A 14336-nucleotide genomic window follows, 5' to 3' on the forward strand; every position below is an offset into this window, starting at 1 on the left:
TAACAGACTAAAACTGTGATATTTAAAAATGAATTTTTATGTACTTGCCTCGTAGAAGTGGCCTCTTGTACTGAAGGTTCTTTTACTTTCACTGATGGCTCGGGGAGCTCTGGAGTTTTTTCCTTCTTCTCTGGAGCAGGGGAAGGACTCCGGCTTTTGGTTCTGTGACGGGGAGATCGAGAATGACTGCGCTTTCTCTCTCTCCTGACAGGGGAAGATCGTCTTCTAGGGGAAGGAGATCTGGATTTGCGTCTAGGATGAAAGCAATTTTTTTTTCAGGTTTTTTAAATAACGTGGACCAGGGAAAAGGGTCAAAATAAGTGAGGTTAACCTTTTACACCATTGTCTACACCTGTGCAATTCCTATAGATACAAGATATTGTCTCACATTTATTTAACAGGAAAAGGGCTGAGATAACACCAGAAAAACAAGCAAATGAAGGATAATAACATTCTCTAGTTTAACAGTTATAAGTGTTAATCAGTCATGTCTGACTCTTTGTGACCCCATGAACTGTAGCTCACCAGGCCCCTCTGTCCATGGAGTTCTCCAGGCAAGAATACTGGAGTGGGCTGCCATTTCCTTCTCCAGGCGATCTTCTTGACCCAGGGATTAAACCTGGGTCTCCTGCATTGCAGGTGGATTATTTACTGTCTGAGCCACCAGGGCAGTCCCATAACAGTTATAAGAGAGGAACATACTGACCTAGGACTCTAGATTTAGGTTCTTAATCATTCTGAGAGTTGAGAAGACCAAAGGACAACTTTTTACAGGAAGAGGACGTGTAAAAGGAATGAAATATGTAGAAATAAGAAAGCTGTCCGTTCAAAGTGAAAGTCACTCAGTTGTGTCCAACTCTTTGCGACTCCATGGACTATGCAGTTCATCGAATTCTCTAGGCCGGAATGCTGGAGTCGGTAGCCTATCCCTTCTCCAGGGGATCTTCCCAACCCAAGAATCGAACCAGGGTCTCCTGCATTGCAGGTGGATTCTTTACCAACTGAGCTATCAGGGACACTCTGCATATAAATCAGATCTAAAAAAGCAGTTTAGATCCAGACAGATCCCATCAAAATTCATCAGGTACTCTTGGTATTGCACAAAAAATGACTAGGGCAATTAAAGCAATATGCTCTTCAGAAGAGGATGAATGTATCAAACTTGCCTAAGAGAGCTTTTTGGGAAGAGAAGCCCCTTTTCCATTTCAACAGCAGTTTCCCTAACCTGAAATAAAAGAGTAAATCTGGTTCACTTCAAATAGTTACCACTATGATTTGTGCATAACTCTAGAACTACTGCTTCCCTGCTAACAGCTTTTCATATCAAGTATATCAATAAAAGGGACAAAGAAATTACCTGCTCTCTTTACTAATTCCAGCCAGCTAATTTATGAAGATATTAGAATCCTAAAAACGGAAAGCCTAATGGAATTCTCACCAGCAAAAATACAAAAGTTGAATCATGGATTAAAAAATGGGAACCTAACCATAGTCTCAATGGAAGGAAAAAGAAAGCAAGTATCTGTTTTGCATTCAGTACAACCATCTAAGAAAAGTGCAATATGAAAGGCTAGTAGGTATAGACTTCTAATTGAAAAAAAAAAAAAACTAAAGAAAAAAGAATTGGAGTACATTAAAGTAACTCAAAATAATTTAAAGCAATATGAAAGACAAGCCAAGATTTTGATTTAGGAATTAAGGGACTGACTAATTTACCTAGATTTTAGAGATAATTATTATAGTCAAATGATGATCTGTCTTAAAACAAGAAATATCTTAGTCCGGAGGCAAGCCATAGCTCACCACAAAAACTGTATGATGGAAAAATTTCCTGAATTGTACTGTTAGCTTCCTTTTTAAACTGTGTAACTTTCTGGACACAATATTTTAATACCTAAGATACTCATAAAACGTTAGGTATGCACCATATGTAAAATAGATAGACCATGGGAATTTGCTGTATGATTCAGGGAACTCAAACCAGGGTTCTGTAACAACCTAGAGGGGTCGGAAGGAGGTTCAAGGTGGGGAGGACATATGTGTACCTATGGCTCATTCATGTTGATGTATGGCAGAAACCAACACAATATTGTAAAGCAATTATCCTTCAATTAAAAATAAATTAACATAAACCCCCCAAAATATCAGGTATGCAGATTGTGCAGTACCTTCTTGGGCTTCGAGACCGCTCCCTTTTTTCTCTGCTGCTTTCTTTTTCTTCTTTATCCCTCTTATCCTTGTCTTCATCTTGCTTTTTCATAGATGCCAACTTTTCTTGTTCAATCTGTAAAGATAAGGTTTTCAAAGTAAACAGTTGACCATTTGAGATTAACGAGCAAACTGAAGACTGTATATCTGATAAAAACCAATGTTATATATAACTGTCTTTCACCACCCCAATTTTAGGTAACTGTCATTTCATCAGTCTCTGCTTTTCAATAAGACTGGTCTTTTTTCATCCATACTACAGACTGAATAACTCTGATGGCTCAGTGGGTAAAGAATCTGCCTGTAACGCAGGAGATGTAGGTTTGATCCCTGGGTCAAGAAGATCCCCTGGAGGAGGAAATGGCAACCCACTCCAGTATTCTTATCTGCAAAATTCATGGACAAGAGGAGCCCAGAGAGTTACAGTCCATGGGGTCACAAAGAGTTGGACATGACTGAGCACATGGCACTACAGACAAACTTTATGATTGGTACTGAATACTTGCTGAACTAAAGAGAATGGCTGTTGGCTGTTTTCAAGCTTACTAAGAAAAAAGAAATCATTTTCACATTTGTATTATCCATTCGTGATTTAAAATGTATTGCCCATATGAAGAGCTTGTGCTTACCTTTTACACTATTACTAAAGTTCAATTTTCTTTTAAGCTATATGTAGCTTAATGTACTATATACACACACACACATATATTTTTAATGTATATATATATGTATATGGTATGTTTTATAAAATATATATATACACACAAACATATATTTTTAATGTTTATATATATATAAATATATATACATATATAAAACCTACCAAATTATTGGACTCTGGGACAATGACATTTTAAACTCACTGTTGAGGGTGGGGGAGGAATATGACAGTGAGGGAAGCAGAGAACTGAAGTTGAACATTCAAACATATTACGGTAGAGAAAAACATACTGACCCTCGCCAGGACATGTAAAATTTAAAATGTCTCAGCAGTCTGGATACTACTCTCTCAAGTCAAACATTACAAAAAAGTAAAGGCCATTTACCTGTCTCTGTTTTATTTCTTCCTTCTTCAGTTCTAGGAAAGCAGAAGGGATCCCAGCGATGTTTTCTTGTGCACTTAAGAGTAGGGGCCACAGTTCTCCCATAAATTCTCTAGCATTTTTTCCATTCAAAAACCCGGTCAGGTTGATTTGCATCATTTTCGAATCTGGATTCTGCAAAAAGACATGACAGGAAGAAAGACAGGTTACTTCAAAACAAACCAATCAACCAATCTAAAACTCATTTAAATTAGTATTTTTAAGTCTATCATAGGGGCTTAGATACATATATTCTTTACTATTTTAAAAATAGCTTTCCCTAGTAGTTTCTCAGCAATGTAATCTCTAGGACAGATTACCAAATTCTCTCTCTCACTCTACCAAAAGCCATCAGAGCAGCCTGTTAATCCTTTGTGGATTTCATAAGTATTTTTAGACTATGGCTGTTAGTGGGCCTTACATTTATCAACTTTAAAAACCAACATGGAACATCCACAAATTCTTGCATTTACTAACAAGGAAAGTGCCTGCTTGTCTGGAAATTCTCCCTCATCGAGAAATAGAAAGTATATAAACTGTTCACTTCTAACACTGTAGATAGCTTTCTATAAAATATCTATTGTCCAGTTATGCATGCACTCTGTAACTTTTGAAGACTAAGCTGAATGTTTCACTTCTACATAAGGAAAATCTATTATAACAACACCTCAAATTCTCAACTGTCCACAAAGGGCTAAGAGGTTATTATTTCTCAGAAATAACTGGGTTTTTAAATGCTAAATCTGTTGGTCAAGCAACAAGGTCCATATAACAAGCACAGCTCAATAGCACAAAGCAAGTACAGATTCCAGGTGTCTTCAGTTTCTTCTTGGAACCTTGGGGGTTTGGAATCGCCAAGTCCCCTGTAGAGAAAGATGTTCCCTTGGCTTGCTTCCGACTCCCTACTGCAACTCAACCACCTTGAGTTTAATGTTATATCATTTATCTAAATTGCAAAAGACGAACAAGCAATAATGAGTACACAACCACAAAAAAAGAAAAGATTGTTTAAAAAAGTTCTAAACTTTAATCTCATGCTCACTATAAGGGGAATACTACCAGATACTTAAGGTTTTTAAATGCACTAAAATACAAATCAGTAAAGCATTTCTCCAATAAAATCTATCTTTAATCATCATTTAAAAAACATTTTCCCATGTTCCTGGTTTTCTAAGTAAAATGCATACATTTAAAAAGAAACATGTTCTTAAAATTAAATACTATTTGCAAATATTCAAAACAAAATGTAATTACCAAATTATGTCTTAAAAATAGAAATACCTTATCAGTTGAAATGCCAACTGTTCTGTCAAAACACAAGGGCGAACTCTTTGGGAAAAGGATTAATGTAAAAGTAAATTCACATTGGTATATTTGCCAAAAGGTTATATGGTGCATCTTACTGTCCTTTGGGTGTCGTGGCATAACAGCAGACTATCTTATAATAAAATTGTTTTTAAACATCAATTCTATTGTCATCTCATAGCTCATGTATGAAGAAAGGAACAATTACATCAACTGGGTCTAACAATACTGTCAATTTATTTTAGTCTGAAGTTTAACTATAATGTAAACAAAAAATTCTGTGCCTAAAATATAATCGCTGACTAGCTGACATGCAGCTACAACTAAAAATTTTAGTTTATTATTTTAAAAACAATATCCAATCAAATCAGAATTGCCCCTCATGCTTCACATAAAAGTCCATCTCATAATAGTATTTTTAAAGAGCAGTGTATAGATTTACCCATTGCTCTTTCCTGTTTGTATTTTTTGTTGTTGTTGTTGTTGATGTTCGGCCACTTTACACAACTCACCTCCAAACACACACTGCATCATCAAGGGAGTTGGGTCAGAGCGACATTGGGACACTCACTCTGCTGTGACCTAATAAGGTGATGGTGCTATACTTCAGACGCAAGGAATAACTTCCATTTTGGTTCAGGCCTTTTAAATCATAAATCACATTATCATTAGAAAATTGCTGTCAAAGTAACTTAACATGTAACAGCAAAATTACAAACAATAAGTTTGATTTTTCACCTGTGTATCTTTCAAAACTATGTACCTTCACTATACTTCCAGCCTTAATAGTTGTTTACAAAGTGAATTCTTTTCACAACAAACATTGTAAAATAACCCTCCTATATTTGTACTCCATAGAAAAATTCAGTTTCCATAGATTCACAAAATTATGTCACATATTCAGAAATAAGAGCCATCTGTATATTATTACCTTCACTTCCAGCTGGTTGAATATAAACTCAATCACAACATCATCTTCAAACCCAAGGATTTCCGTTACTCGTTTTGTTATCCAAGGCTTTATAACCTCCAAATTTACTTTGCTCATGTCCACCTGATAAAAGATGCAAGCAATTATTACTGAGTACAGCTTCACAATCCTGAAAGAAAGCTCACATAAGAATTTTATTTAACAAAGTTCCTTTGCTTATGATTCTTTAGTTTAGCATGATACAATTTATTAAGAGCTTGTTCTTATTTGCTTGTGCCAGTCTCCAAGTGTTTGCTATTGTTGCTGAAAGATGGAAAATGTTTAATTATAAATGTTTTCCTAAGTAGTTATGTTACAGTCCAGCTCCGAAACAGCCAAAATGTTTGAACCAACTGTGCTATAAAAGTGCAGAACAGTTTAACCAGAAGAATACCTTTTTTTCTAGGCATTCTGCGAATTTCAGCTGCTTCAGTAGCTTCTTCTGTTTGTTGCTGAACCGATTATCCTGTTCTGCACTTGTTCCCTGTAGGAAGAGAAGCACATTTCAATTAAGAGCTCAAAGTTAAACTCCTATTTTTTATTTGCTAATGATGGCTATGACCTTTACAGTTTTGGAATAGGGTAATCAAGTAAACAGAAATATCATAGCTAATATTCACAGGTACAAAATGTATACTCTTTTCCCAACACAGCTAACATTTTGAAAACTTGACTGTATTTAAAAGTTACAAAATATATGCTCACTATAACAAGTCAAACAATACACAGAATATAGCATAAACCTAACACCTCCCCCATAACCAAGTTATATTTGATGTATATCTTTTTCACCTCTTTCTATGCTAAGACATTTAAGGTTCTTCTTGGTTTGTTTTTTTAAATGAGAACACACTGAAATATAGTAAATATTAACATCCTTTTTAAACAAAACCATTAAGCTTCATCCTCTTCTGAAAGCCAGTACCATGCTTGCAAAATGACTGTGACAAAACAGGGGGAGAGGAAAAAGAACACCCTGAGACTAGTTGTGTTAGTCACAACGTAGTTGTTTCACAACTTTCAGAACTTGAGATGCATGAAAAACATAGGAGGTTTACTTTAATAAACTCAATTTCTGCAAAGAAACTGCAAAAATGAGAGCCTTCAAACACTACTTGGACCACCAAGTAATCACTACGAGTTTTGTCATTCCTAACGGCCCAATTAAATACAGAAATAGCTGGCTGTGCTATGAAAACTACCGAATGGTTCAGAGAGTTGGCCACTGTCCCTTGGAAGGTGATCAAGAAAATTCTTTTAGGAAGGTAAAGAACGTGGATCAAAACCCCAACTCTGCCACTACGAAAGTCGTGTGTCCTCAAACTTACTAAACCTCTCCGAGAATGTTTCCTTACTTGCTAAAATCTATTCACTATCTCGCAGGGCTGTGTATATCAGAAATTATATACTTAAAGTAACTGGCAGATGGCAGTAGTCCAGCAAATGAAAGCTACTATTTCTATCTTACTACCTGAATGGCCGTGTACTCAATAACCTTCCTAAAATCTTTTAACTCAGCTCAAATCCAATCAATCCCTCTAAGGAACTGTGGGAAGTATATATTGTACTCTTTTCTTCTAGATTTTTACCAACACTAAAAGCAAACCTCGTTTTTAAATTTATCAACCATCTTGCTCTTTTCCTTTAGGAATTCCTTTCCATGAGAAATAATGAAAATATCAAAAGAATACGCTCGTGTTTTAAAACATTACATTAACACTACAGGAAATACTCAGGATTTACTACAAAATACTTTGACAGAATTTGCAGTGTGAAAATTTGATAAACTCAACTGAAACTAACCTAAAAACAGTCATATCACTGGCTGTGTTGAGTCAAACGCCTGGAATAACACTTCAACATTTAATGAAAAACTAACACATTTAAAGTCAATTGAAAAGAAATTTCAACCCTGGTTCTGAAGTGTCAAAAGCTTTCTTTACTGAAGTCCCGGTCTTTCCCTCTTTTAACTTTTCCTTTAAACACACACCCACCCATGCATATTTCATACTCCACGGAGTGGAAAGAGCCAACCTATTTCTGACTTAGACCAACTGGTCTCTACACGGTCCGTTCAGCATTAAAAAGACCCTGCAAACTCTAGATCTCTTAATGTCACTTGCCAAACCACGATCTAGATCTCGACTGGGTGCTCATTTCCTACAAAAGTGAAAAAGGGGATGAACAGGCTCCAACACGCGCTCGATAAATTATGGGCCCTGAGGGGTAATTTCGAGGCGGTAACGTCCCTGCTTTCAAGTGATGGGTCCGCAGACCCTTGAGAATCTAAAGGCGCCTTTCCTAGAGCAGACTTTCAAAAGAGTAAAACAAACTGGAGAGGTGGGGGGACGGTGAGCGGGAAGGAGTGGAGCAGATCCATTCCATAACCCCGCCTTCATATACGCGCACTTTTTGTTGAGCTCTCTGCCCGCAGTCTCGGATTCAAACGTTCTAAACACAAATTATCCGCGTTCCCCTCCCTGAAGAGATATCAAATTGGGCGGGAGCTCCCGCGAACTCTGACCCGGAGCCTTCCCGAAGGCTTAGACCCGGGTTGGGGGCGGGGAGGGGGGGGTCGGCGCCCGCTTTCTCAAGAAAAGCTGCTCAACGTCGCTTCCGGTCCACGCTCTCCTGAAGCGGTACCCCCAAACCCGTCCTCCCCAACACCCTTCTGCAGCCAGTCACCTCAGGGTTTCCCTCCGGCCTCCCCCCAAGGACTTCCTCCTCGCGGGCCCACTAGGCCCCAGGGCCCGGCGGGACGCGAGGCTCGGTCTGCAGGCCCCGTCAGGCAGGCCGGGAGGCGAGGTATCGCTCCCTGCTATTCCCGCCGCCATTTTCCGGCGACCGTCGTCGCCGCCGCGTAGGGGGGACGATTCCGGAGGAGGAGACTGCGCAGGGGCGCACCGGTCCCCGCCGCAGGGCAGAGGGGAACGTCCGTTGCCACCGAGGATCCTCAGGATCTTCGAAGCCTCTGCTCGCCGGCTACCCCGTCCTGAGCCCAGGCGTCCTGCCGGGCTTTGCGGATAACCCCCCCACCTCACCCCAGGTCCCCGCGTTCCTACTTACGCGGAAGAATCCCGCGTCCATCTTGCTGCCTCGCTCGGAGATCGCTCCCTATCCCAAGGTGCACCGCGCCGCCGCGACGGAGGGCGGGACCGGCAGGGAAAGCCGAGCGCCGGGACGCAGCGCGCGGCGCTCCACCCGCCCCTCCAGCCGACACGAGGCTGCGCCTGCTCAGTATGGTGAGCGCCCGTCACACTTGCGCACGCGCGTTTTGTATGGCGGAGGGGTTGCTACCAGGCTCTGGACCTCTCCATTGGCCGGCCCATGAGGAGAGCCTCGCGATCTCAGCCAATGGGAGCGTGCGAGAGTCACTGGCTCGCCCTGCCCTGCGAATCCTTTTGTGGTGCTTAAGTAGCCCCGTTTGCTGAGAGTGAATTGACCCATCCTTCTACTCGTAGTGGGGGAGGTCTCCCGCCTTGGGGTTCCATGGAGCGTTTCAAGAAAAAGACTGTTACCTCATAGTGACGCTAGCGAGGCCGCCGTTGCGCAGAGGAAAAGCCTACGGCCTCCCCTGTCGTTATGAAAGTTGTGATTGTGTTGGTTTTACGAGCTTGCCAGTTACTGACTTCGGCCCTGAAGTAACCGAGCTACGTAGTATGAGTGAAGTTTGCATTCTAGCCCCGCTCCCTCGGCTTGCTCCCGTTTCCGTACAACTCCTTAGCTTTAGGGAGAAGCTGGAACTGTCCTTTAGATGAGTTTCGATTTCGGCTGCCCGGTCCCCACGCTTACGGGCAGGAAGCTGAGGAAAGCTGTGGCCCTGGGGGCCTGACGGAGAAGCGGCCGGTCTCCAGACCGGAGGCCAGGGCGTCGACCTCGCTGGCTCAGCTCTGCCTCTCCAGCGATCTGCTCTGACTGTGAGGACTCCAGCATCGATGTCTTCTGCTACACTTACTCTAAGCGCGCTCTTTTTCTCTGATAAGCATCTGACCCTTCTCTGACCACCTATTGTCACTCCTCCAACACACTCTCACCTCCCTTTGCTGCTTTATGTTCACAGCACTCATCTGGAGACTATTCACTCTCACGGCTTTAAACAGCAGCTTCATAGATTTCCACCTCAGATTTCTCTCCCGAACTTCAAACGTGTGTTGGCAACGTCCTCCTGGACGTTTCCACTGGGAAGACATCGCCTACTTAACCTGACCCGGAACTGGGCTGCTGGCTCCTCTCCCTCTCGAACACCCTCCATTCCGCCGAAAACCGACTCTCTCCTCCCGAAGTCGTCCCTGCCTTGATTGATGGCAGTTTTGTTTAATAAGAGACAAACACCGGTGTTGTTCTTGGCTCCTCTTCTTCCTATATCCCACTTCGAAACCATCAAGAAACTCACTCTGCTATCATCCTAGTTCAAAACACCATCATCCTCGGCCTGAACTTCTGCCTTGGTCTAACTGGCCTTCCTGCTTCTACCCTTGTCACTCAGCATCTGTTCTGAATATAGGAGTCAGAGTGGCCCCGTTAAAACACAAAAACGTAGAAGTGTGTCCTAAGCTCAAAAGCCAATAGCCCCTCGTATTTCCACCTGACATCCCCTTGTTTCTTTGATCTCATCTTCTAGTACCCTAACAGCTCAATGCTTGAACTTCGTAAGCTAGCTTCTGCCTCAACGTCTTTGCACTGGTTTTAACTTCTGCCTAGAATGTTCTTCCCCCCACATATCTACTTGCAAATGTAAAGATATTTACTCAAGCATCACCTTCTCAATGAGGCTATCATGACTGCCCCGTTGGGAATTAGTCACATACTCCCTCTGCATCCACGATACCTCCTAATCTACTTTGTTTTTCCCCTAGCATATATCACTCTCTAGTATTTGTTTACCTATATTTACTGTGTTTATTTTGTTTGTTCCCCACACCAGAATGTAAGCTCCATAAAGTCAAGGTGTCTGTCTTTTTTGTACACTGATGGCACAGAACAGTGTCTGGCACATGTTGATAGCATAGGCTCCATTTTGTTGAATGAACAAAAGCTTTGTCAGAGGGTCAAAGATGGGGAAGTGGCTGGTTTCTACAGAACAAGCCAGTCAACTAGATGGGCCTATGAAATCACAATGCATGTCTTACTGTTCTCTGTGATTCCGATCAGTCATTCTGTTTTATCCTTCCTTCACTGCTTTTGTTCTTTTGCTGCCTATCTTGTAAAAGTTGGTTTTCCTTCTGGTTCTGTCATTAACTCTTTTTCTCAGAAAAAGAAGGTGACCTATCTGTCCTCTCTTGGTTTCGATTACCTTTTTGTCTCTCAAACCTACGTATCGGATATAGGCCTGCCCCAGACCTGTATTTTCAACTTCCTGCTGACATTTGCTTGATGTCTATAGGTAGCTCAAGCTGAATTCATCTTCCTTGTACTTGTCTCACCCTCTGTTTTCTTATTAATGAATGAGCACACCTTTCTCCCTGTCATCATCCTTCTCTTCACACTCTACAACCATCAAAACTTGCCTTCTCACCTCAACTTCCTTCTAGCTCCATTGCCTCTTTAGGCAGTCTGGGTTATTGTCTGGCTCATTGCACTAACCTATTGACCATTGTCCCTGCCTTCAGGGTTGATGTCTCCATCTTATATACAGAGTGATTTTCTAAGATGATAATCTTGATTCTTTTGCTTCCTTGCTTAAAATTCATCAGTGTTTTCTTGGCTGTCCTCCAGATAAAGTCCAAACTAGTTACAGTGACTCTCAAAGCCCTTTACGGTTTGTTCACTACTGTCTTCTCCAGACTCATCTCCTGGGTTAATCGGCTCCCTTTCCCCATCTCTCACTTCTAAACTGCAACCACACTGAGCGACAGGCTCTAGTCTAACTATGAACAGGTTAGGTTTCAAAAGTCAGTTTGGGGTCTGTATGTTGGTAAGCCAAAACTGACCTAAGTGACTCAAGTGTCACCTCCTCAGATATACCTTTCCTGACCAGCCTTGTGGAAAAGAGCAGAACCCTCACCACCACCACCCCCATCCTACCTTGTTTTATTTTTTCTTTATAGTACATGACTTTATTATCTATTCTGTTTACATGCTTACTATCTTTGCCCCCCCCCTTTTTTTTTTAAAAAGGAAGCTCTATGAGGGCAAAAATCTTGTCCATCTTGTTCACTATTAAAGCCTTAGTGTCTGGAACAGTATCTAGCACATTCTTGGACATCAATAAATACTTATTAAATGAATGTATGAGTGAGAGTCTAAGGCTTAGTCACCAAAAACATTTCTACCGATGAGTGAATCTGGTCTTTGAAATATAACCATTGATTCTATAAGGGAAAGTCCGCATTGAAACTTTGCTGAGACTGAGAAGCCTCCACCTTAGAGGTACAATGGAGATACTTCTCCACTTGGCAGTGAAGGTATTTACAGACACCATCTCCTGTAAACTCTGATGCTCTGCAGTTGAAAATGGGCCTTAAACCAAGAAACCATCCCCAGGGAGCCACTATTGGTTCTTGGCTATGCCTGGTCTTTAAGTCCTCAAATTCTGAACTTCAAAAAGCTAATAGGCATCCAGCCTTGGTGCTGATCCTCTAGGCTCCATTTCCTCTATCACTTATTCTCATTGATTGTTGATTGCTTGTTCACTTGTTGCCGATTGCCTCTCTCCTCTAGAATCACTCCTACTGAAAGTACATTCACTGCTGTGCTCAAAGACACTTTCCAGCACAAAATGTATCAGATTTTATCCATCAGTCATTTTTATTCAGCTGTGAGATTATTTTAGTCTATATAGATTATTTGGTAAATTTCTGTTTTGTTTTGAGAGTGATAAATCTCTTGGGAATAAAGGAAAATAAAAGATTAGTTGAGTGTATCATTAATTAATCAAGCTATCCAATTATAAGATTTGTGGTTGTGTTTGCATATATAAATATCCAATATATGAAACATAGAAGTAGCAACCTAGGATTTTCTGAACCTCACACTTTCCTAGTCTAATATTAATAATAAGAGTCACTAGATGGCGATCTACTCTCTCAGGATAACATACCTCTGGCCAGAACTTGACACTAGAAATAAGTGTCTATCACAAAGATGCATGGTTTGATTTATTGTTTTTTACTGAGCCTTTACTCTATGCTCAGCATGGTGTTCTTAGATATAAGAGACACAAAGGAAATTTAAGGCAATCCTCAAAGAGCTTACAATATAGCCAGAAAGATAACAGCAACAGGCAAAGAAGAATACTGTTAATTGTCTGTCTTGCTTTCTAGCCAGAAGAAAGTCCCCCCCGCCAACCCCGCCCCGAGATGTTATGTTCAGATGTTGTGTTGGCACGTGTTTAACAGAAGGACTTGAAGAACACAAAATATCCATTAGATGGGGAATGAGAAGCCATAATTGGGAGAATTCTCTTTTTCCATCTGTGTTATCTTGTGTTTCAATGACAGTATCTTTTACATAGAGCCACAAAATAATAGCATTTCCCATTTTGCGGGACATACTATATCAGTGTGTGTGTTCATATTCCATCATGTCCGACTCTTTGTGACCCCAAGGACTATAGCCCGCTAGGCTCCTCTATCCATGGAATTCTCCAGGCAAGAATACTGGAGCAAGTTGCCATTTCCTTCTCCAGGGGATCAACCCAACCCAGGGATCAAACTGGCGTCTCCTGAGTCTCCTGCATTGGCAGGCAGATTCTTTATCACTGTGCCACCTGGGAAGCCATGTCAAGCTTTATATTAATGCTTTAGACACTTTAGACAATTCAGTCCTCACAATAATACCTAGTAGGTTGTTATGGGCTGAACTGTGTCCTCCCAAAATTCAGTATTAAAAGTCCTAAGCCTGGGTACCTCATAATGTGATTGTATTTGAAGTTAGGGTCTTTAAAGAGATAATTAAGTTAAAATGAGGTCATTAGAGGGGCTTCCCAGGTGGCTCAGTGGGTAAAAAATCTGCCCGTAATGCAGGAGATGTGGGTTTGTTCCCTGGGTTGGGAAGATCCCCTGGAGAAGGAAATAGCAACCCATTCCAGTGTTCTTGCCTGGAGAATCCCATGGACAGAGAAGCCTGGCAGGCCACAGTCCAGAGGGTCACAAAGAGTCAGACATGACTGCAGAGACTGAACACCCATGCATGAGGTCATTAGGTGGGTCTTATACCAATATGGTTGGTGCCCTTATAAGGACATGGACGCTATAATTATAGAAAGAGGACCATGTGAAGATGCCAAGAGAATGGCTATCTACAACCACAGGAGAGAAGTTTCACTAGAAACCCACCCTGCCAACACCTTGATCTCGGACTTCTAGCCTCCAGAATGAAAGAAAATGCATTTCTGTTGTTTAGGGGCTTCCCTGGTGGCTCAGTGGTAAAGAATCTGCCAATGAACCTAACAGTGCAGGAGACATGGGTTCAATCCCTGATCCAAGAAGATCCCACATGCCTTGGAGGAGCTAGCCCAGTGAACCGCAACTACTGAGTTTGTGCTCTCGAGCCTGAGAGCCACAACTACTGAGCCTGTGTGTTGCAACTACTGAAGCCCGAGAGCCATAGAGCCTGTGCTCTGCAAAAAGAAAAGCCACTGCAATGAGAAGCCCACGCACCACAGCAAGAGAGTAGCCCCTGCTCTTCATAAATAAAGAAGTGGGAAGTGAAGTCGCTCAGTTGTGTCCACCTCTTTGCAACCCCATGGATTGTAGCCTTTCTATCCATGGAATTCTCCAGGCAAGAATACTGGAATGGGTTGCGATTTCCTTCTCCAGGGCATCTTCCCG

The 14336-nt window shown here is 41.5% G+C and overlaps 1 protein-coding gene across 11 annotated transcripts in view; it reads right to left on the bottom strand.

The window, feature by feature from the left end:
- SRRM1 (serine and arginine repetitive matrix 1) overlaps positions 1-8788 on the bottom strand; it is a 31771-nt gene extending 22983 nt beyond the window's left edge. For 3 of the 11 annotated variants that reach the window (XM_061393112.1, XM_061393108.1, XM_061393107.1), the window contains exons 1-6: positions 8632-8769; positions 5960-6049; positions 5527-5649; positions 3255-3425; positions 2169-2284; positions 49-252 (exon numbers count right to left, since the gene is read on the bottom strand). In XM_061393112.1, the coding sequence (XP_061249096.1) occupies positions 49-252; positions 2169-2284; positions 3255-3425; positions 5527-5649; positions 5960-6049; positions 8632-8652 (725 nt within the window). In that variant the 5' untranslated portion in view covers positions 8653-8769. Of the gene's footprint in view, positions 1-48; positions 253-2168; positions 2285-3254; positions 3426-5107; positions 5238-5526; positions 5650-5959; positions 6050-8250; positions 8582-8631 lie in introns of those variants that run through there. The other 8 variants (XM_061393111.1, XM_061393110.1, XM_061393106.1 and 5 more) reach the window with 5 other exon arrangements.
- Between the last annotated feature and the right edge of the window lie 5548 nt (positions 8789-14336).

This window comes from Bos javanicus, chromosome 2 (assembly GCF_032452875.1).
Source record: "Bos javanicus breed banteng chromosome 2, ARS-OSU_banteng_1.0, whole genome shotgun sequence".
NCBI lineage: Eukaryota > Metazoa > Chordata > Mammalia > Artiodactyla > Bovidae > Bos > Bos javanicus.